The 24,093-nt window shown below is 41.4% G+C and overlaps 1 protein-coding gene across 2 annotated transcripts in view; it reads right to left on the reverse strand.

Annotated features, from left to right (window-relative positions):
- The window catches only part of MED13L (mediator complex subunit 13L), a 406,232-nt gene that overhangs the window by 36,564 nt on the left and 345,575 nt on the right, over nucleotides 1–24,093 (reverse strand). For both annotated transcript variants that reach the window (XM_090062161.1, XM_090062160.1), the window contains exons 15-20: nucleotides 19,207–19,427; nucleotides 11,932–12,137; nucleotides 6,284–7,230; nucleotides 5,191–5,370; nucleotides 3,116–3,339; nucleotides 240–432 (exon numbers count right to left, since the gene is read on the reverse strand). In XM_090062161.1, the coding sequence (XP_089918287.1) occupies nucleotides 240–432; nucleotides 3,116–3,339; nucleotides 5,191–5,370; nucleotides 6,284–7,230; nucleotides 11,932–12,137; nucleotides 19,207–19,427 (1,971 nt within the window). The remainder of the gene's footprint in view (nucleotides 1–239; nucleotides 433–3,115; nucleotides 3,340–5,190; nucleotides 5,371–6,283; nucleotides 7,231–11,931; nucleotides 12,138–19,206; nucleotides 19,428–24,093) is intronic.

Raw genomic sequence — 24,093 nt, forward strand, 5'->3', positions numbered from 1 at the left:
GAAAACAAAGTAAATAGGGATTTATTATTTACTCTCTCACACAATCTAAGAACAAAGGGTCACAAAATGAAACAAGTAGGTAGTAAGAATAAGATTAACAAAAGGAAGCTCTTTTTCACTTAGCATGTAATTAAAATGTGAAACTCTGCTATCACATGTACCACTGTACCCCTCCCCCACCCCCATAACTCTAAAGTATCTACTGAAGCCAATCTTCTACCCCAACCAATGTCACTCACCTAGGTGATGCCGGCAGACTTGCGCATAAAGTTTGAGTTTGGAATGATTGTCACACTCCTCAGTACCCCAAGGCTGGTTAAACCATTCGCTCACAAGTTCATCTGTCAGCTTTTGCGCCACAGTCTTTCCCACCCGCATGATTCCATCACGTAACACTTTGCAGATCGGTTTGTGCTGGCCAAGCCTACACATCTGGAGGGAGAAGAAATACTTGTAACAGAACAAAATCAATAACTTGATATGCAGACTACTTTGTGGTCTCATATCCCCCTTCCAAAGCCAATACAAAACCTGCCAATTTTTAATAAAAAAAAAAATTGTAAAAACAAAAGACTCCCCCTGTTCTTTGTCTGTTGACTTTACTTACGTTTACAGTCAAAGTAAGACTATAAATTACAGTCTTCCTTATATATTTTACAGTATACACAAGGTCCAAGAAAAAAGTATCTGGCTTTATTTCTGAAATCTACAGTTGGTTAAATTAACTTACTTCCTTACAATCCTGAGATGGCAGGCCAGGATGAAACACGTTGTACAAGACACTCTCTACTAAGCCATACTGCATTTTAGTGGCAAGTGGAAGAATTACTACTATTTTGGATTGGAAAGTAGGCACACTCCAAATAAATACCCCTCACCTCAAAGTGAACAGAAGCCATGCAAGTATAAGGATCAGTTTCCCTTCCTCCCCAACCCTCCTAAATTCAGCAGCATGGGAAGAGAGGAGAGAAGCAGTGGCACTGCTCAGCCCATGGACTCCAGAGCCACATGAAAGCAGGGGCTGAATGCTACCACCATTCATCCATTTTCTCCTGCTGCTTAATTAGAGGGGTGGGGGTGAAGGAGAGAGGGGAGGCATGACCAGCAGTAATGTTCACCCCCTGGGCTCAGGGCTGTATGAAAGCAAGGGATCTGGTCAGACCCTGTGTCAACCAGCCAGCGAACTCAGAATGCTCTCTGAGCTCACCGGCTTCCAGGACCTTGGCAAGGGAGGGCACCCCTTCAGCTGCGTGGTGCGTGCAAAGTGAGCTCTCTTCGCTGTACATGCACCACACAATTAAAGTGGGAGTGGCCACATACTCCTTGACACAATCCTGGATCTGCCCATGTAAGCAGCATTTTCTTTTTCCCCTCTGTCCAATCTATTTGTAAGATCTCATTCCTCCAAACAATATTCCTCAGTTGAACAAATCCTGTCATTTTTTACTCTACCAGATAATGTAGTGTAATGGAGCCATTTGGAGAAGAATGAGTTTTTAAAAACCTTTTTTCATGGTAGATCTGCTCCAGCTCAAGTATATGCCCATGTTGAAAAGGTAGAGTTTTTCCCACCCCCCATACAAATGAAGCAGTGTCACTCTACAGCAGCACTTCTTTAGGACTATAATTAGTAACAGCTATCTCTTATTTTATTGTTAACAGGTTCTACACTTGCTTAGGATTATTTAAGGTCTAATCTATTCTCTTTCTAAACACGGTGTCATATTTTAAGATGCATAAAGTGATTCAGAACATAGGACCAATCTTCTAGAAAGGAATCATATTTAATCAGTTCTGGAGTATGGAATTAGCTTTCACTGTGCATTCCTATATTTAATTCTGACTTCAAAAGAAAAGGCATTTCTGTATTTAGAAGAAGAGATTTTTAATGGTTTTCACTATATTTTTACTGATGAACGAACGTACTAAAAGAGTTTCTTGAAATAGCACAATCACAGCCTGTACAGCACTGCATTAAACATAAACATTTTTATCTGGGTCATTTTAGCTGTTTACTTTGGCTGCATGTTCCTCCTATATAAAATCACTGAACATTTTGCCAGTTCAGCTTTCTCAAAAACCTGTGGCATCACTCGCTGATTATGCAGGTGAGTGGTGAGACGGGGGGCGTGTAGTGTGGATATTAACACTACGAATAAGATGGAGTACCAGCCAATGCAATCTTTGCACCTGGTTGGGATTTTTAAAAGTGCTCAGTTTTGGTTTATTTCTAGACTTACAACATTGATCCCAATGGGAAAACAGGCAAGTGCTGAGTGCATCTGAAAATCTCACTGACACTGCCTCTGTACCTAATCAGTAAACAGACCATCTGTCCACTATGGCAATTCAATTGACTAAGTTGCAGTGCTACCATTGGTCCAAAGGTTGCAACCATACAAATGTGACTCCTGAGGATCTAAGAATCTGAAAGAGAAGAGATCAGCTTAATTACTATGGTAAATGTTTGCTGCTTTGCTCCAAAACTTGCAGTTTAGCAATGCTCATCCCTCACTTTGCTCATTCTCACTAGCTACTTCCCATCTATTGCCATAGGCTGACAAAGATTGCGGAAGTAACACTGGATGTGTGAGAAAATGCAGGCACTGCTGACCTGCACAGTAGTTTCCCAGATACACTTCATGGAAATCTGCTACAAGATGCTGCCCTTTTTTTGCGACTTTCCAGACTTTTCTAGTTTTCAGACTATGTCTACAATTGTTCCTTCCATGTCTACATTTTGATGCATCATGCTGTCATTCTAAGAGCCAATTTCAGTCTTCAGATGGCCTTTGATTTTAACAGCAGTTGCAGTTAAGGGTTGATCCTAAATTTTAAATCCTGAAACTTGCCTTAAATGGACATTGATATGGTAAGGACTAAGTGTTGCTTTATTAGGTGACATTTTTCCTGTCATTTGAAAGTGGAGAAAGTCTTCTTAAAGTGAAATAACAATAATTTAAGCTACAGTATTTCCTTAAGACACTTATGCTACAAACAGAAATTAAGTTTAAAAAGACCATGGATTTGTCCCAGTTACGAAAATGCTGTAACATATCACAGTTGACACATGACAGTTAAAGCTAAACACTTCACAGCAATTCCTCATTCTGACCTCGTATACAGCACTCAAGTCCCTGAAGAAAGTTTTGGCTCCATCGAGCAAGGCCTCATTTTCTGGACACACCACGATATAGGCAACATCCCGATGGCCCCCGTATGGGTCTAGCAAAAGCCTCTCCCAAAACGGCAAGGAGAATGGAGAGATTGTCAGAAAGTCCTTGTCGTAACCCACTAGTAAAGTGGGGATTGGAAGAGGCTCAGGAGACTCTTCAGAACCTAATAAAAAAAGAGTAAGCAGAAACATTGTAAGTGTAAGGCATTCTGGTCCAACACCAGAAGAACTTTCTGTAAATGAATTGTGTATGAAATGTGAATCAGTACCTTTCTTGCCATATTTGTTTTCCAAAGGCTTTAACATATTATGAGCATCAGGCATGATGCTGCCATAGTACGTATTAACAATGTCCTCCCACAGCCCTTTCCCTCAGATAAGGGTCTTGAATTACAAGGCAGAAAGATTTTATACTTATAAGTGTTGTAAAATCAGAGGTCAGTCAGCTGAAATAGAGATAACCACTCCGAGGATCAGTACTATAATTCCCCTAAAAGATTGCAATAAAACATCTTCTAGTGTACTGTATAGATTCTGCCAAAATTTCAGGGCTCTCCTGAGTATTGAACTCATGGTCTTAAAAAGAAGAGATTTCACTTCGTCTAGATGATATAACCATATAATAACCACATTTCACATGTGTCCATTCAATTTACAGAAAAGTGATGACAAGAATTCATGAAAATTAAATTACTATTTCTTGCTTTAGTTCCTGCTGGCTGTGCAAAATCACCAGCTGTAATGGGTCAGCAAACTGGAGCTCTCAAAGTGCAGGAAAAATTCCAAGGCACTCACCACCACATGTGAAAGGATTATCACAAAGCTGAAGCTGAGCCCTCAGGCAAATAGTTCTATTAGGGATTATACCACTTAAAAAGAAAAAGTCTCCTAGCTTGCTGGTGCTTGAATAACATGAGTGCAAATGCACCTTGGTAATTCTGACCACTATAATACAAAAAAGTATAAAACCAACATTCACTAACAATTGCCATACCTTTACCACAGGTATCTCCAGTTCTACAGCAGTAGGAACCAATCTTTTCGGCAAGTGTGCTATAAATTAGCTCTCCCCACCCCGTCCCCTCCCCGAATGCCACCCTGATCCCTTTCTCTGCCCAGACTAATGTTATACTTTCTGTTCCCTGCCCCATCTCTTGCTGTACTGCCTTCTCCCTTGGCAGTCTGCTGCATGCCACACATAAAAACTGCCCGTGCCATTGTGGCACATGTGCAATAGGCTGGCCACCCCTGTTCTAAAGCATCATGGAATTGGGACAATTTCAGTTACAGCATGTAGTAACTGCTGGTAAATCTTACTATACACTGTAGTTACAAATGCTAAAAGGCTGAAGGTATTGCTTATGTGAAAGAGCAGAAACAAAATAAGAGAGCAATTACTGCAACCTGTCACTGCCCAAACAGATTTCAGCATGATATCAAGTATAAGTGCAGGGAAAGTAGAGAAGTGAAGCACTATAATAAGATTGTACAGACATGGATTAATATAGGATTTCAAATAAAATGCGAGAAAAAATGGCAAAGGGTTAAACGATGCTTAAAGGGCAACCATTAGTTTGGATTTGTGTAGTCTGTATTCCATTAATGAATATTCTTCAATGATAATTTTAACTTGAAATCAGGAGGTCTGTAATGCTGGATATATTATATAAATGACTCAGTATCTTATAATTAGGGCTCTAAGTTTATTAAGCAGTTTCACTGCTTCATGTTGTTAATAGTACTTAATATGCACTCATGCTAAAATTTAATCTAGACAGGGATATTTAACTCCACCCAAGCTATACAGGTGTTTATATAGAAATGGGGTCAGGATCCTTCCTTTTGTGTACAAAGTCTAAGAAGATAACCCCCCCACACTAAGTTATTCAAGAGTATACTTCAATGGGAATGCTATGGGAAATTATCTGAGGAACCAGTTGTTCTCATGCATTGTCTAGCAAAGAACACATTCAAGTGCACATCTGTAAGGAATGCTGCTTCACAACAGACAGTACCATAGGTTCCCCGTCCGGCCATTTTGTGGAACTGTTGCCAAGTAAGTGGTCCCTGCACATGCTGAATATTTTCCCAGGTCCTGCCCGTCCGCTTCTTCTGGATAGCATCCTGAAGAAACGGCTGTAGGGATAGCAGCATGCGCACGACATCCTGGGAGGACAGCATGCTGATGTCCAAGACTGCAAATGACAGAGGCATGAATCATACTTTCAATAAGGACACACTTTAAGGTGGCATAATTGCTTGGCTTTTATTCTTTTATGTTGCCATTCATTGTGTTCACAGGGCCTGCACAACCCTATAATTAACCTAACAGAATTTCACATGCTTTTATGAAACTATATTACTAAGCTTTCTATCAAGGTCTTTTCAACTATCCTTCCACAAAATTATTAGCTAAACCATAATGACTCACTGCAAATTTGCTAAAGATTAAAAGTTCCTTAAAGCTCCATAAAGTAATCTTATAATAGCACAGCCCATAAAAGATTGAAAGTACTTCAGCAAATATGTACATTATATTTAATGCACAAATTTACATCTTTCCCAGCTAGCTACATTTCATGAAGAGCAGTCTCCATACTTCCTGCTCCAAATAAGCCAGAGTCCTCCCTAAAGACAGCTAGAGTGGACTCTGTTTTCATGCCTACTTTCCTCCTTTCCCCTGCTGGCACTCTAATTAAAGCACCGGCAGTATCACATGTATTCAGCATCCCATCCTTCACAATGGTGGCGAGCTTTACAAGTCATTTGGCGAGCTTTAGTTAAAGCACCCCCACCACCATTATTGAACATGGGGACGCATGAATATGCTAATTAGCACGCATTGGAGCAGATCTCTGTCATGTGCATAGGTGCCCTTTATGACTCCGAAAAGCCTATAAAATGCTAAAGCAGCAGCAAACTTACTAGTACCTTATCTACCATTTTCCAAAGCCCTGCAAACTGTATTTTCTATCTGGGTACCTCAACTGCCTATAAAATTTTCCTTTCCCCCTCAATGTTAAATAACTACGTTAAACATGAAATTACAAAGGGATTTTTTTTTTTTCTAAATGAAAGGAAAAACAGCCCCTCTGCCAAGTACCGTACCATTGCTGTGAGGCCAAGAGTGTACAGTGGCACTTCTTACTAGAGCTTCATCCACTTTTCCACCAGTGGGGTTATCCACATACTGCCTTCCCTGCTCCAGGGCATTGAAGCATTCTATCCAGGAATCATTACTCTCTGCTTGCAGTCTGTCATAGCTCCAGTTCATACAGGGAAGTGTCTGCCGGTTATTAGAGGACATATAGTCCAAGCAGCTCAGAGAGGTGAAAGGCTGAGTGTGCTGATTTTGTAGGAGGAGGAGGAGACTCATAGGGGGTTCCTGGGTCCTCCGGCCTCCGTCTCCCACCTGAGAAAGTAAGGTGGTCTGACACATCATCAGTCTTCTCTCTGCCGCCTGGCCAATGTCTGACGTCTTGCCAAAAATATCCAATTCATCTTCAATAAAGAGCCCAGAGTTGTAGCCTAGTTTGCGGTTCATGATTGCACTAAATCCACAGGTGCAGCGGTATTGATCCTCATTAGATGAATCTGGGATGTACAACCCTACGTCTGCACCTTTAATATTCATATTACAGGCGCATATACAACAGCTGTCAAAGTTACGATCTTTGAAGATGTTTAGTACAGAGTCTGACAGAATCAGGGTAACATACAGGCTGTGGGCTTCTGGGATTGGTTGTACAGTGGCTGGCTCCACAGAATTAAGTGGTCGTGTAGTGGAAGGGGTAGAAGCTGGTGAACCTTGATCTGTGCTGTCATATTTTACAGATCCTTGCCCACTGGCAGTCCCCCCACCTCTAGGAGTCCTTGGAGTTCTGGGCGTACGTGGCGTAGGGACGGAGAAGCGGGGAGTTGCTGGGGATGGCAGTACTCCTGCCCCACTGTTGCTGGCTGGGGCAGCACTGTTTAATGTCACTGGTGTATTCATCTGGGGAGTGTTCATCTGAAGATAGTCCTGGTCTGCAAGGCTCCCAACACTAGGCACATTGCTACAAAAAGTACGAGAGAAAACGGTTAGGGAAAAAATTAGGGGACCACATTAGGACACAAATTGTTGAGGTTTGATTTACAGAACCCTCACTTAAAGTCATTTTAATATAGAAAGAGAATGAGTATTAGAGGGGTTCACTGCAGACAGGACTTAGACACAGTAGCTCTGTAGAGACCAAGATATGGTACAGCACCTTCATGGGCTTCCTTTGATAAGTCTGTATTCAAGAGACTTTCTTTTTTCTCTCTAAACTTTCTAGGTTTCTCTTGACAGAATAATAAAAAAAGAACGTGGGTTGATCAAACCTCTAGGCTCACCCTCATAACTTCTTTTAAACATTACAAGGTAAGACCTTGTTCTGCCCTAATATTCTTAAGTGCTTATTTAGAAGAACCTGAAATTATATTTTTTGTACTTTTTTTGGGGGGGGGGATGCAAGGGGAGAGGAAAGAAATATTGGGAGTTCTCTTTAGAAATGATTAAATACCTTTATTTTTAAAGTGTCTATAACAAATGATTATCATTGGTCCTTGTTATAAATAATTTATTTGCTGCTTGTTGGTGAAGTTTTTATTTCCCTTTGGTGGTTCACTGTTGACAATAGTGTCTCACACACAGCAAAAAGGCAACCTTTATCTGGCACTATACAGCTGACAGAAGAAAGTAACACAAGCCATTACAGACTGTAGACCCACCAAACCAAAAAGTGGTATTTCTAGGTCACCTTTTGTCATCATACTCCTTTACTTTTCACAGTTTTGCCATTATCTGACAAATTTCAGGAACCAGAACATAGTTCATACAGTCCCATAAGAGATTTCTCCTCTTTGGCATGACATTACAGCAAGGAACAGATAATGTGGTCAAAAGGCTTCATATTAAGGACAAATTCTTGAAATGTAGTCATTAAAAACAGCAAATAAAACACAAGAACATGATCAGTATCTTGAGGAAGGCCTAGAAACAAATGGATTTTTAACCTGTATTTGGTATTTTAATTTAAGCCGTATATTTCACTAGCAGCTTGAAAATAAACTAAAACAGGGTAATATGCCCTGATTCCATTATATACATATATCTGTAACTGATTTGTGCCCTGGTCTAGCAATGGAGAAGAAAAAATGAACAGAGATTTATAGAAGTTATGAATCTGAGGCACACTGAATACCTTAAACTAATGACAAAAAGTGACCTATAAAACTTGACTGGCAATCACCACTCTGGGTAGATGTCTACAGTAATAATCTTCAATCTAATTGGATTATGTGAAAAATAAAAGATTTTTTTCAACAAACACATGAAATTAATAATCAGTTCAAGTCTGCTGAAGCAGTTACCATTACAGAAAACCCAAGAATTAAATTGCTCCCTAGGTGGTACAGAGGGTTTACAATTTCTTTTTTGCAACCCTTCTGAGAGTCCTGGAAGATGCTTTGGAGCTGGGAAGGGACTGATTTAAAGATGCATGTTACTTCCTCTGTAAATTAATTTTCACTGCAGCAGGAGACCTTTATCCTGTATTATACCTTTTAAGAGGTTTCATGTATTTAACAGTCTAAATTATTGTTATAAAGTCTAAGATCTGCAGCTGTAGATTTCTTCCATAAAGAGTGTTAACCTATGAAAAAGTGAGTAGGTCATATAAATTTTACATATAATGGCATAACTGCACCTGCGGCACAGAACCATTACACCTTATCATGAGGAGAAGAGTAACAGTTTCAGACTGAACAGGAACAGGAAGCACAGAGCACATTATATTGTTAACTTGTTACGTTGTCTCTTCAGATAAAACCAGAGGATTAGAGGGCATTTATACACATGCTCCAGGAGTGAGGTGCTTTAATTAGAGTGGCTCCAAGAGCTGCTTTAATTAAAGTGCCTGGAACATCTCATGCATTAGCATCCCCATGCTGAAAAACGGTGGTGGGGACACTTTAACTAAAGCTCATGACACTGCATTAATTACCATGCTCCAGCAGAGTCAATTAAACGAGTGTGCTCTGACACGCTGTAATTACAGTGCATCAGAGCAGCCTCACTGCAGGTGTATAGGTGCCCGAAAGACTAGATTTTACACTCAAGTCCCACATCAGTCCTCAAAGGCTGAAGTCATACTGGCTATCGGCACAGCAATGAATGCCACCTGCCAACACTGAAGTATAAGCTGATTATGCGAGAGAGATGTTTTGAGTGATATGCATTTTGAGTGTAACTTCTGTCAGCCGTAAATGATAGAACAATCCATTATTCCAGTCCATTACACAAAATGTAGGCCAAGACCATTAGCTGATTACTTGGGCATTTATATGTTGTTCTTTCCCTCTTAATTTACAATTTGCAAAAAGCATGACTTAACAACTACAAGCCCTCTCAAAATTTTGATATTTACCATATTTTCTCACATACAACATACCCCCAAGTGAAACATGTGCCTTTTTTTTTTGGAAGGGAGAATGTACAAAAATATTTTTTTCAAAGTCATGGCCAACTGTATGACACAGAGTAGGTACTCCTGGGAACACAGGATCCAGAGAGAAGTGGGAATTTTCACCTGATCTGGCCATGGAAAGCTATCTCTACAGCCATGAGCAAACACAAGTGCACAGCTGCAGACTGCTGCAAAAATGGCCGATCAGGTAGAAGTCTGAACCCTCACTGCACAAGGGTTCAAAAGAAGACGTTTCAAAACACAGCATCTTCTGTAACTTGTGTCTGCCCACCTGCCAACCTCCGAGCTGTTTTCAGAATTGGAGAGGCGAAAGGGAGCAGAAGGAGTTTGATCTGAGGTTTTTTCAGCCCCCACTGGTGGGGCAGGGGATGGGTGTACTGGAGCCCACCCCAAGTGGGGGAGCTCCAATTCTCGCACCCCATCCTTCATGCTTAGCTGGGGAACCCCTAGAACAAGCTCCTTCTGCTTCCTCCCCCCTCCCCCCCGCTGGCTCAAAGCCAGCAGCTAGATTCTCCTCCCCCCTGAAACCAAAAGCCAACTTCTGTTTGGTCCAGGAGATCGTTGCAACTCAGAGTGCTTCCTGCAAAACATTTTGAGTTACAGTAGGGAGCTGCACTTTTGTCTGTGCCCTCTATGTTCCCAAGAGGACTAACTCTATGTCATACAAGTCTAGGCAAAAGCAGTGGCAAGGCTGTTACTTCTTTACTGTATGTAGTTCTTTATATAAATTCCTGTGAATAAAGTTGTTGTTTCAATACCACAGACCTCTCAAAATACTTCCAACAGCTCACTTGCTGCTTTGGACACAAGCTATAGTGCTCAGCTAAATAGCTAGGGCTGTGAGAGGGTTTACACAAGACTCCATCCCTTCTGTTTTCTGAGCAAACACACACAACAGCTATTTAGGTTTGGGGGAACAGTCGCATGTTCCATGTATGGTACATTTCCATGAGACTAATGAGGGAATCAGAAGCTAAAATGATCAAGTAATTAACAATCTTGTGTTCTTTGTAGGCCCAGAGCCCATGGCAACAGTTTGATTTTCTAAATCCGGAACTCCTGATATGTCAGATAATAATTTTTACATTAGTGAAATGTGGAAAAGAGTACATTTTTACATCTATCCTAGTTTTACTGAAAACTGACTTGCAACTTCAGCATTAATTTTATAGTATTAGCTCCAAATGGTGGAGCTGACGGGAACCCTTTGCTAAACAGCAGCAGGGGGAGCTCCAAGATTAAAGGAGCCATCATGCTGTGAACTGGGCCCATGATTTAAACCAGGCCCGACTTGTAGGTGTAAGCATTCTATTGCTATTACTTACACAGCAAACAATCTTTACATTCATACACCCTTTTTTGTCTGGCTTGAAATACCTTTTTACACATTTGGCATCACATTCGGCATCTAAAAAAAATCTCCAACAGAGAGGGTAAAGTAGTAACTAATTTTGACCCATAGGCCCGTAGGCAAATGTTTAAGGGTCTTTAGGTTTTAAAGGTATTTAGGTATTACTGGGCATGTCTACACATGCATTAATACATCATGGTTACTGCGCATTACCTTTAGTACCTGTAATAACAGGTACTAACTAAATGCACAGTAAGTGGCACTACTGTGCAGTAGCACTGGCGCATGCCTTTTAAGTGATGCTAATGAGCAATAGACTAATTCTATTGCGCATTAGTGCAATGGCACAGCTTTTGCCATGATGTGTTAATATGCAGTAGAATTAATCTACTGCGCATTAACGTCTCATGTGGACACACCCAATGACATGCCTAACTTCCTTTAAAAATCTGGATGCTAGTACTGAGAGACTTGCATCATGAATCTTAATCTCTGTCTACTGAATAGCATTATTATTGTCTATTGAATGACAATATTTTTGTAAATTATATTTTCTAGAAAGTGATTAATTTTAAATCAAAAGTCATTTGTTTACTCTTTTAAAAACTATTAAGAGCTTACTTAGAAATATACTATGGCAAAAAATATGGTACTTCATGCAAATTTTCCAATAAGAAAAATTATTTCTGACTTTATAAACAATGACCGTTTTAGCAGATTTAAAACATTTTTTGTAGTTAGGTTCACCTCTAATTGTATCACGTCACCAGCATTTATTGTAATTTGGTATAAACTCAGCAGCACACGGAATAGTCATTATATGCAAATACTATTTTGCTTAAATGTTATTGTACCAAATAAGGCATTACAACATCTACTGCAGTTCTTGTACTTACTTGTAGCCATCTCTGATGAAAGTGGCTGCAGGTGGCATAGGGAGTTGTTCAATTTTAGGAGGAACAGCCCAAGACGGCCTGAAAATACAGGCATCTGGCAACTTCAGAGGTAGCAGGCACTGACTTGGCAGTATCTTCAGTGGAGCAAACATGGAGGAGCCCACAAAAGGTTGAAACGATGGAACTTTGTGCACGTATGAAAAATCCTGTAAAACCAAAGTTACCTTAGTGCTCACAGCAAGATGACAAAATAATGTTTTATATACAAATATCTATATCTCTATATGTGTGTGTGTGTTATAGCTAGACAGCTGTATAGATATAGAGACACACACAAAAACGATAAACTAAAACTAATTAAACTACGTCTAAGCAGATATAATTGGATTTCCTGCCTCACAATTCAATGTCTGCAACTTTACAACACCTAGAGCCTGACCCTATCCACTTTAGAGGCTTCGGGTTACATTCAGAGTTGTACATATACTTCAGAACTGCAATGAGGTCGAAAAGATAACATTTCTGACTAAGACTGTAACTGTTTTAGGACAAGGACTCTATATTGCATGTTTGGAAAGTGAACAGTGCATTGCGGGCACTCTGATAATGCAAGTGCTAATAATGGCAAGAAGAGGAGATGCTAATCAACAGCAGAGCCCAATAGCATCAATTATACTTTTGTTTTGTTTTCAGAGAACCATAGCCAGGACACTTCAGTTACTGTTCTTCCAGGTATTCCAGGTCTCTCTGGGTACCTAGACATGTGCTTGGGGGGGGGGGGGGGTGCATTTTATCTAGCTGTCTGGGAGCTGCTCTCAATAAAACACCACAGCGGCATGTTTTTTCAGAATTCCATATTTTAAAATGGTTGCAGGGGGTGATTTAACTAAAGCTTGTTCTAATTATAGCATGTTGGAGCACGTGTACAGGTACCCTCTGGGACTGGGACTGTTTCCCTTTGTTAATAGAAAGCACATAGCATTACTGGGATGTTACTAAAATATAAATATTATTATTACTATAGCAGTAGTAACAGAAGTTTTTTCTAGGAAATTCAATGCGTTACCATAATGTCTTACCTCAATGCCAAAATTATCTCCCTAGTACCTTCTTAAAAGTTAGGAGATTAAGCCAATCAGGATTCCTACCTACAGTGCTAAATAATCAACCAAGAAATCTTCTTGCATTCTTGAGCAATGGGGAGTTTAGTCTCAAGATTCCTATTAACATGCATCAAAAGCAGGAGCTGTATATATAATGATCTGGCACAATTGTTGGAAATGTACCTGTTACTGTCGAGGCACAATAAAAGCTCTTTATACCTTTGGTACAGATAATTAACATATTTTCAGTGCAAATTATTTCTTAACATTTCCCCACTTATCACATCTTTTAGTTCATCAATTAATTTATCAAATCCTGATCTTGAAGCAGATTTCCTCCTGTTGCAAAACTAACTTGTTTTGCTCTTAGGAGAAGCATGATAGTAGTCTTCAAATACGTGTAAGAAAAATTACTGCAAAGAGTAAGATTGTAACCCGTTCTTCTCTGTGTCCACTGGGGATAGGACAAGAAATAATGAGCTTAAACTGCAGCAAGGGAGTCAAGCACTGGAACGGATTACCTGAGGAGGCTGTGGCATCTCCATTTTTGGAGGCTCTAAGAACATTTTTAGAATAGTATCTATCTGTCAGGGGTGGTTTGGGTGTAAATGATCCTGTCTTGCCCTGCCCTTGGTGAGGGGATAGGTTGATGACCGCTTGATGTTCCTTCCATCTCAATTTTCTGTTATTCTCAACAGAATGATTGTATCTTCTAATATCCAGAGTAAGAGAAAAACAAATAAAGTCTCTGACGTCTGGAAAACAACTGATTTTTCAATATTTTCATTAGGATATGTAAATAATAATCAACATTCCAGAATGCAGCTTTTAAACTTTTAAAATGTTGCAAAAAGCTCACAGAATACACTCATACAGAGACTATAATTCTACGTTGCTGTAATCAGTATGTCTCATACGAACATGACTTTGAAATTTGACCATTATTGTGAAGGCATCAAGGGTCATCGGGTTAGGAGACCAAGGCCCCTGGCAGACATTACACTTTAAAACGTGATTAGTTCATTAATCATGTCTTAAATAGTAACCCAGGCACACATTCAGGGAATTAATGGCACCACAAAAAGGGAAACCAGCCACAAAAATATTGCATAAAATATGTGTAATAGTTTTGTGGCTGTTTTCCCTTTTTGGCAGGCCATTAGCTGACTGTCAGGTACCCCGCTTCCAACTTGCCAGTGCAGAGGGATTGGCAAATAGGGCAGAATGAGGATCTGATCCCCAATCCTACATCCTGCCATGAACATGGATCAGATCCCATTATGCCTCTAAATGAACATCTGTCAGTGGTGCAAGGTGAAAGACATCTTATAACAATAAATTATAGATGTCTAGCTTGCCAGGCATTTAACGATCTTCTAAATGAGGACCCTATCAGACCTAACTTCCTAAACCAGGGACAGGCAATTACTTCGCGTGGAGGGCCACTTACTGAGTTTTGGCAAGGGCTGCATAACAGGCAGTCATGGGCAGATTAATGTTGATTTTCTAAATTTTTAGGGGCTCCGCGGGCCAGATAGAATGGCCTGGCGGGCTGCATCTGGCCCATGGGCCGCATTTTGCCCACCCCTGTCCTAAATGTTCTCCTAAAGGCTAAGTACAGACAGTCAAAAAGCACGAGGCTGAATTGATTCAACCTTCACAGGTTAGTCTAAGCTGTGCAGACTGAACCAGTAAGCAAGTGAACAGACATTCACTTTTGATTCCAGAAATGCAGCCACATGCCTGCAGTAGCCCAGGCCAGAAGCCAGGGAGCACTAGAGTATGCCTCCCTGCTCAGCTGGAGTAGACAGCTTGGGCCAAGGCCCACTCTGCAAGCGGAAGGTTTGCAGGGGGATAGGAGGCAAAGCATCCTGGGATGCTGGGGGACTGTGAATTAAGTTGAATCTGGAAGGGATCTGGGACAGAAGTTCAATAAACCAATTTAACTTAAATCAGTTAAGTCTGATACTACATCCATCCAGGTTTATTGTAAACTGGTTTCAGCCATTTTGAAAGCAGTTTATGTGCACTGAACTTCTGCTGTGTTACAGATCTGAACTGGTTTCCGATCACTTATACCAGTTTGTGTGTAATTTCTGTCCCTAACTATAGAGACCTTCTCCTTCTCAGTTTAATTTCTTGACGCTTTACTTTAAATTCAGCACGCTCCTGTGCTGAGTTCAGTGCATGCCCAGAATAGGCAATGCGCTAGTTAGACTCGGCTCACCTGACATCAGTATAAATCGAGTGCTTTAGTGGGGCTTTTTGATGCTTTTATCTAATACCTGATTGAATCTCAGATTTAGCTAAAAGCACAAAAAACCCCCGTGATGAAGAGCCCAATCTATACAGGCACTGAGGAGCCAAGTCGAAGTAATGTACTACTTCTACCAGTAAAAAATGTTTTTGTATTTAGGGGCATTTTTCTTAACATCTGCAAGCAGCCCAAGTGACTTTACCTGTTTGTAGCACTTTGATCTGTTAATTTCCAGTTCTAGCAATACAAGCTTTGGAAGTCCACAGAGACAGGGTCTACTTTCAAGTGTGTGCTGGAACATTACGTTGTAAGGCTTCCTGTTTGCATTTCCCACAGCTCTTTATTATTAAGCTAGATCAGTGGCACCCAGCCTTCTGACTTGGTGGGGTTGGTCTGTGGGTGTGGGATTCAGCACATACCCCACCCCACATGCCCAAATATGGCCACATGACAGATAAGCCCCGAGTACCTGGATCTGGCTGTGCACTGGTGTGCTGGGTCACATTATCTGGCCTGTGGGGCTTCTCACAGGTCCAAAAATGTAGCAGCAGGGAAGTGGTGATTAACACTGCCACTGTTCCCTTGCTGCCAAATTTCTGGACCTTTGGAGAGCCCCATGGATGGCTTACTTCACCTAATGCTAAGTGATGAAGAAAGCCAGTGCTCACTAAAGCTTATGCTTCTGTAGTGTAGCTAGACTATAAGGTGTAAATCTATCCTGCTTTATTCACCAGTACTACAATGCCACTGCTGCCTTACACAGGTGGAGAGATCTATCTTCTCTGTGGAAGCCTAGTACTGTGGTGGTACAATACTGTGTGTTGTGATTTATGTGCTCAGATGTGTGAGACAAAGGCCATGCAGGTTCTGCACTATTCTGAGTTCCAGCACATTGATATGTAGTCTCATTTTCTCCTCAGATCACAAACCTTGAACTCAAATGTCCCCTAAATGAACTTTCCAACTATTCCAGAAGGTATCTGTCACTATAGTCACACAGGGAGGGGGGTTGCTAAAAGTACCTGCTTGCATGAATTGATCATATTCTTCCACCATGCCAAGTACGAAGGATCACTTTCTGACCCTGAATGGTAAAAATCCCCCTAGCTATCATCTGTGGGGGCAGGGGTAAACTGAAATTCTCTGCCTAAGTGCACTGCCACTACTGATAGCTCTTTGGTGAAACTACTATGGAGATAGTTCCTATGTGACTGCCTTATAGCAATGTGGAAGTAAGAGTTGCACAAGTTATGATATCTCAACCAGTCCCCTTGATGCAATGAGGGGAATAATGCCACCAACACCGATCATCTTGAACTGGAGCTTACAAATGAATACGCTGACCTTTATGTTCAGGACTGATCTTCAACCACCCTCACTCTTTGGAAGTGGAAAGTAACCATTTTCCCCTTAGATGTCAGGGACTAGTTCTACGGTTCTTACTGCCAGAAGGGAACAATCTCCTTCCTGCAACAAACTCTCGTGAGAAGGGTTCATGAAAAAGGAGGGGGAAGATGGGCTGTGAGTGGGTTCATAACTAGGATACCTACCATAACTAGGACACAATAATAAAAGTCTCCAGCTAAAGCATGGGATTTAGGATGTACCCCAGATGTGAATGTGCATGTGGACGATTACTCAAAGGAGAACCAAACATTTATTATATATCCTTTTTCATAGATTAGCACAGGGGTGGCCAAACTGCAGCACGTATGCCACAAGTGGCACAGGCATTTACAGTGTGTGGTATGTGGCAGATCAGGGAGGGGACAAGCAGCACAGTGTCAGGTAGAGCAGGAAGCAGAAAGCACAGCAGCAGATGGGGTAGGGAGCATAGAGCAGGCAGTAGAAAGCAGAACAGCAGATTGAGCAGGGGAAGGGGATTGTAGTGGCACTCAGGGAGGGTGAAGGATAATTTGTGGCATGCCTCCCAGAAAGCTTGGCCCACACTGGATTAGCACATGGCAGATTCATTTGCCCATCACAGATATCAATCACCTAAAATGAATGTAAAATCACTACTGATAAAATCTGCAGATTGACAGAAAGATGGCCCCAGTAGCCTGGTATGGTGAGCCCATTCTAACTAATTAATTTTAGTGAAAGGTAATAGACCTAGAAAGAAAGAATGAAGCCTATACCCACAGAATGGAGAGCTCTTGTCTGGAAAGGAGCAACTGAAAAAGTTTTAGGGGTTAGAGCAGACAAGTCACCATAAACTCTCATTGTGATTCTGCGGCAGAATGAACAAATCTGACCACTGGATATAGGAACAGGAAAGATGGTGCATAGGGGATGATTTTACTTTTATATGCGGTGCTGATGAACCTGCTACCAGAATACTGTCTCTAGTTTAGATGGCCACATTTTAAGAAAGTTTTGAAAAATTGGAGAAGATGCAAAAGAGAGCTACAGAAGCTGAGGACTGGAAAAAAAAATCTTACAGTGAGAGACTAAACAAGCACACCTGGTTTAGCTCAGTGGTGCTCGCGCTTTTGGTCTCATGGGCCAGATGAATGGTATGGGGCTGCTCTACGGGTCAGATCAAGCCCTGTGTGCCTAGATCAGGGCCCAAGGCCCAGTATTGCCTCCATGCACTGGGACTGGACCCTGCGGCTGCCCTCCCTGCCAGGACTAGGCCCTGGGGGCTAGCACCACCTTCGCTGTCCCTTCATGTTGGGATCAGGTACCTGATCCAGTGTGCGGGGCCTAGGGCTCCGCACAGATCCATGGGGAGTCCCATGGGCCAGATGACATAGTGCTGGCAGGCCAGGTCTAGCCTGTGGGCTCAGGGTTGAACACCCCTGACTTAGCTTGTTGTAAAGATAAGAGGTGACCTGGTCATGGCATATAAATATCATCAAAGGCAGGGGTGGGCAAAATGTGGCTTGTGGGCTGGATGCGGCCTGCCAGGCCATTCTATCTGGCCCATGGGGCCCCTAAAAAATTTAGAAAATTAGTATTTATCTGCCCCTGGCTGCCTGTCATACAGCCCTCAATGGCTTGCCAAAACTCAGTAAGCGGCCCTCTGCCCAAAATAATTACTCAGGGGCAAAGGGCTTTCTAATTTGGCAGTAAAAAAGCATAAGAACAACCTGTGACTGGAGGTTAAAGACATACAAATTCACATGAGAAATACAGCACAATTTTAGAGTACTGACATAATTAACCAATGGATCAAATTACCACAGAAAGTGGATGTTTCACACTAAGAAACTTTTCTCAAAGACACACATCAGCCATATAAACACATAGGAACACTACAGGAGTAACTGGGTGAACTTCTATGGCTTGTGTGATACAGGTCATATCAGAATATCTAATAGTCTTGTCTGACCTTAAAATCTTTTTAAAAAAAATCAAAGCACAAGAAGCAGCATTGAGATTTTCTCTCTCATAATACTCTGTCAATGATTTTGAACCCTAGCCAGTAGGATGACCTCTAGATACAAGTGTTCTTCCTTCTTGGTCCTCTCTAGACAATGCCATACAGCCCAGTGATATATACTGCAGAAAAATCTCTGGCAAACAAGTATGTGCCAATTAGTGACAACACTGACAGTGTTTGTTGAAGTATGAGCTGACATCCACTAGATACTAACCGAAAAAACAAACTCTTTTCACATAGGCACCAAGCAGCTATCAGATGTTCTTATTCTGAGACCAGAACCTCAAATCTATAAATAAATTATATAACTATTTATATAGTTATAAGGTTAAGCAACAAACTGAAAACTTCTTTCATAAAATGGGAATTTTACCCACTGAAAGGTTACTGCATACTTTGTATAAATTAATTTCAAATCTGTTAGAGCAGTCTTCCAGGCATCTCTACAGCACCTTACTGCAAGTTTTTTTTATTAAAGAAAAACACACATATAGACAGGGTTATAAAAGTAATAGTAAGTGCATTACCTTTATTTCTTCAGGTTTTGGGCTACCTAATCCATCTTCCACCTCCATTTTAAACTCTGTTAGCTGTGTCTGAACCATGTTGACCATGGGACTTTCCATCATCCCCAAAGCTGTCACTGTTTCTGAACTTATTCCATCTTTATAATTCATTACAGGGGAGAAAGCAGGGTGTTGTTCCAAGGATGGGGGTGTTGGAAACATCCGTTGCAGATCTGCCACAGCTAAACATCACAAAATAAGATTCTGTTAATTATGAAAAATAAACTCTTCATAATCCTCTTCAGAAAGAGACCGAATCCAACTCAGCTTTGGTTTTTTATTTTGTTAGTTAAAACCAAGGGAAAAGACTGCAGTTCCATGGCTGCTTTCACACTAATGTAAATCTAGACTAATTTAATTGAGTTCAATTGGAACAGAGTAAATTTCCGTGGATATTTTCAAGATTACTGCCCAACTGAAAAAACACATTTGAAGATATGCAGTATTTAATCACAATAACAACGATTTCTTTTTAATGAGATGAAAGAACCACAATGGGGTTCAACCCCAGGTATTGTTAACTGAGTGGATCTAAAATAGATGTCTTTCCTTCTGAAGATCTGTGACACAAAATCCTAAAACAAAGACTGGCTACACTTCTGACGGAGAGAGCCAAAATGCTGCACTGACTTACAGCCAAAGGAACTTTATTTTGGCCCATTCTGTCAACCCTTGGAAGATATACTGAAATGCTATTGCTAGCACCAACACAGAACTGCCTTGATTAGAAATCCTGCCTCCAGGCACCTAAAAAAATAACAGGCAAGTCCCAGAGAATGCTGCAAAATACGCATTTTACAGCTGAGCCACCAAGGCATGGAAAAATTATCCAGGATTTAATTATCTCTACATAAATTAACATACTGTAACCATCAATCTTTTATTCTGCATTAATTTTAAAGAAAAAATGCTGAAATAATTAGGTATGTTGTATGAACTCAAATTCAAATCAGCACGGACATACTACATTTTTCCCCCAATTACCTTCTTTCCTTTTTGTGCTACAATGGATTTGCTTTGCTTCAAATTCAGAATACAGATTCTTTCCCACCCTTATTTTAAGAAAAGAGGAGTCCGTTTGACATAAGGTTTTACTTTGATAAATTCATTGTTAAAAAAACTTACTGCCCTCACAAAAACATGCACTCAAGCAAGACATACAAAAAACTAGAACCCTTGGTTCCAAAATGATACCTTTTATTAGACCAACTGGAAAATGGCAAGAAAACTGTCCTTTTCTGCAAGTTTTTGGGATCAAAGTCCCTTCGTCAGGCTCTGGGAAAAGTGTAGATGATACATTTTGGAACCAAGAGTTCTACTTTTTGAATGTCTTTTTGTCTCAGATCAACACAGCAACCGTGCACTCAAGCAATGTTTCTGACACTCCTAAGTGCATGATTCTATTTGCACCCCTATTATATTTTTTTAAATTTCTACTTTATAACTATTTTGGACTTTGTGCAGTCCAAAGATAGTAGTTATGTTTAAATTAACATGGGTATAAAGGACAGCTCGTTGGGAATTTTGTGACTGAAGTTTTCTCCATAAGAATATACTGATGTGGGACTCTGTTGGAACACACCAGATTTCACAACATTTAACTGAGAAGAAAGGAAAGAAATGAGAAAGAGGGAGACACCCTCCTATTGAGGGACTGATTGAGGAACCTGAATCTCTTCAGCCTCTGCAAGGGAAGGCTAAGAGGTGATCTTGTGGCCGTCTACAAACTCACTGGGGGAGACAGCAGGAAATAGGGGATACAAAGTTTACCAGGACGCCCATCGGGGTAACTAGAAACAATGGCCACAAACTGAAGGAGAGCAAATTTAGACTGGACATGAGGAAAAAATTGTTTACAGTGAGGGTTGCCAAAATATGGAATACACTTCCAAGGGAGGTGGTAATGTCCCCTTCCTTGAAGGTATTTAAGAGGAGATTGGACAAACACCTGGTTGGGGTCATCTGACCCCAGCACTCTTTCCTGCCTGGGGAGGGGGTCAGACTTGATGATCTAATAGGTCCCTTCCAACCCTAAAAATCTATTAAATCTATGAAAAACCTAGAATAGTCAAAAGCCCATGATCAAGGCACTGTGCGATGCAGGATCCCCAAATTTAAGGCCATGTTCTGCCTGATTCATAGAAGGCAACTGAACGCAGGCCTTCCACGCTGGACTGGAATGGCCTAACGGGTGTTAAGTGGGGGTATAGTCTGGTACACCAAGTATATAATTATGTACACTAGTGGTGTCAAATACATCTGGCCCTGCCCGCTGGGACAAGTGGCATGGGCTTGTCCATGGGCCAAATGAACAGCATAGAGCCAGCCCCACAGGCTGGACTGGGCCCACAGACACCTCTCCTTCCCTCCATCCCACTCCCTCTCCCACCCACGTCAGATTCAACATCTTCTTTGGCAGGTCCAGGACTACACTGCATGCAGTGCCTGCTCCAGGCAGTCTGGGATGCGTACCACACACAGTGCTCACTCCAGCCAGTCGAAGACCCATACTGTACGTGGCACCAGGCCCAAACCAGCTGGAGCAAGCACCACATGCAGTTTGTATCCTGGACCACCTAAAGCAGGTACCACATACAGCCTTGTACGGGTGCCACATGCAGCACACATTTCAGAGCAGAAGCCGTGTGCAGCATGTGTCCTGGGCCCTGCATGTAGGCTGGTTTCACTCATGCCAGGTGTGGTGAATGGGTCAGCAAAACCTAGGACCAGCACCAAGGACTAGATGATGGGGCTCTATGGCTCAGAACAGACATTCAAAAAGCCTGAGCCTGAATTACAGATTCATAGATATTAGGGCTGGAAGGGACCTTGGAAGATGATCAAGTCCAGCCCCCTGCCCCAGGGGCAGGAAGTCAGCAGGGATCATTGCAGGTTAGTTTAAGCTCCAAAGCTTGAACCAATTTGAAGGTGGATAGACATTATCTTTTCATTCTAGAAATGCAGGCACATGCCTGCAGTGGCTCAGGCTAAAAGCTGGGGGATGCTAGAGCGGCTCTCTCTTCCCTTTCACAGTGCTGAGCTGAGGGGGTGTGGCCAGGCCCCGGCAGGAGGCTCTGGTTAGGGAGGGGTTCCGCAACCCTCCTGACCAGCAAGAGAGTCAGTAGGGAATTGATAACAGAGCACTGAGTTACACAGGGAATTGTTAGCATTTGTCATCCCATCAAACAAAACAAAGCCTCTCTCATTAGTTCAAGCTCTTCTTCCACAACTTTTTCAAAGGAAGGTACATTACCAGATACCTGTTGTTTAGCTCCAAAGATCAGCCCTAAGCCAACATGTACTGTCTGCCTTTGTCCTGTTTCTCACAGCATGGACCATAGCCGGTATGTGGTATGCTAGCTAATGCTGAGAGGTGTCTATGTAAGGCAAAGGGGAGGGGGGAATCATGTACATGTAGTTTCTACTAGAGCTGCAGCCAGGGAGAAGAGGGGAGGGGCCAGCCCAGCTCTCCGGAGCAGAGAGCCCCTGCCCAGCCCAGAGAGCATGCCAGGATGCTGGGGGACTCTGATTTAACTTAAATCAGGAAGGGGTCTGGGACAGACATTGTGTAAACCACTTTGACCCAAAGCAGTTAAGTCTGATACTACATCAACCAGATGCATCTCAAACTTGTTTCAGCCATTTTTAAACTGGTTTATGTGCATTGAACATCTGTTCTGTTACAGGTTTAAACCAGTTTCTGATCTCTTAAACTACTTTATTTGTAATGTCTGTCCCTAGCCTATGACTTGGATCCAGCCCACTGGATCCAAACTGTGACACTTCTGATTTATACAAAGTGGAACAACTCTAAAAGGAAACTGACAGGCTAACCCCAAAATAGCTAATATCCTGGTAGCTACAAAACTCATCAAGTATATGAAAGACTGAGGTTAAAATCTTTTGTCTGAATTTGGTCAAGGGATTTATACCTGGTCTCCTATACCTGGGGACAGTACCCTAACCACTGATTATCAGAATACTCTCTTCTTTTCTTCCCTCTCCAACAAACAGGTTCAAAAGGATCCAATTTTTCCTAATATGGAATGGAAAAAATGTGAACTTCAAAAAAAAAAAATTGTAAGATGGGAAAACAATGTCCTGCCCGGCTCTAATGCTAACTGAAATCATTCCATGAGGTTGATCTGCAACGTTGTGCTCTTCAAGAAGCAGGAAAAAAGGAGTTGCTTATGAGTAGTGCTAAAATGACTAAGTCAGCAGGCCTTTACTATGGTGTGTCATTCATTTTAGTTTCTCACAGATGTTGTCATGTTTCAGCAGCTAGTGTCAAAGCATGATGGAGAGTAGATTAAGAGAAGAAAATGCAAATATATCTAGTTAGTTTATTCCAAACTGACCTGTGTTATGCCAGGGGTATATGACCTGTGTTATGCCATGCTGGTTTAAGGCCATAGGCAGACAAGGTTATTTGGGTAAACTTGATATCTTTTACTAGACCAACTAAAATAGTTGGAAAAATTCTTCTTTGCTTCGAAGGTTGTTTGTACCCAAAAGCTTTTGAAGAATAATTTTTCCAACTATTTCCCTACAGAATCTTGTCTGCCTGTATTATGCCATACACCTATACCTTTGAGTTCCATTTTACAAAATTCTGCAGTGCAGATTTATAAAAAAAAAGAAAAATGCTTAATTAAAAAAAAGCTAAAGAAACTGGCTGGCCACCATTATTCATTTTCATATGTGTCATACTTGAGAAAGCTTTGCATATTTTAGAAAGCTATGGATCTACTAAAGCTGTCAAAATCCAATCTCTCTACACTTCATACTTCTACATTTGAGTAAATCAGGACTACTTTTATGGATCCATAAAACTCTCTGACTCATCCC

Source organism: Crocodylus siamensis, chromosome 9 (genome assembly GCF_052110815.1).
Source record: "Crocodylus siamensis isolate JL-2025a chromosome 9, ASM5211081v1, whole genome shotgun sequence".
NCBI classification, from domain to species: Eukaryota; Metazoa; Chordata; order Crocodylia; family Crocodylidae; genus Crocodylus; species Crocodylus siamensis.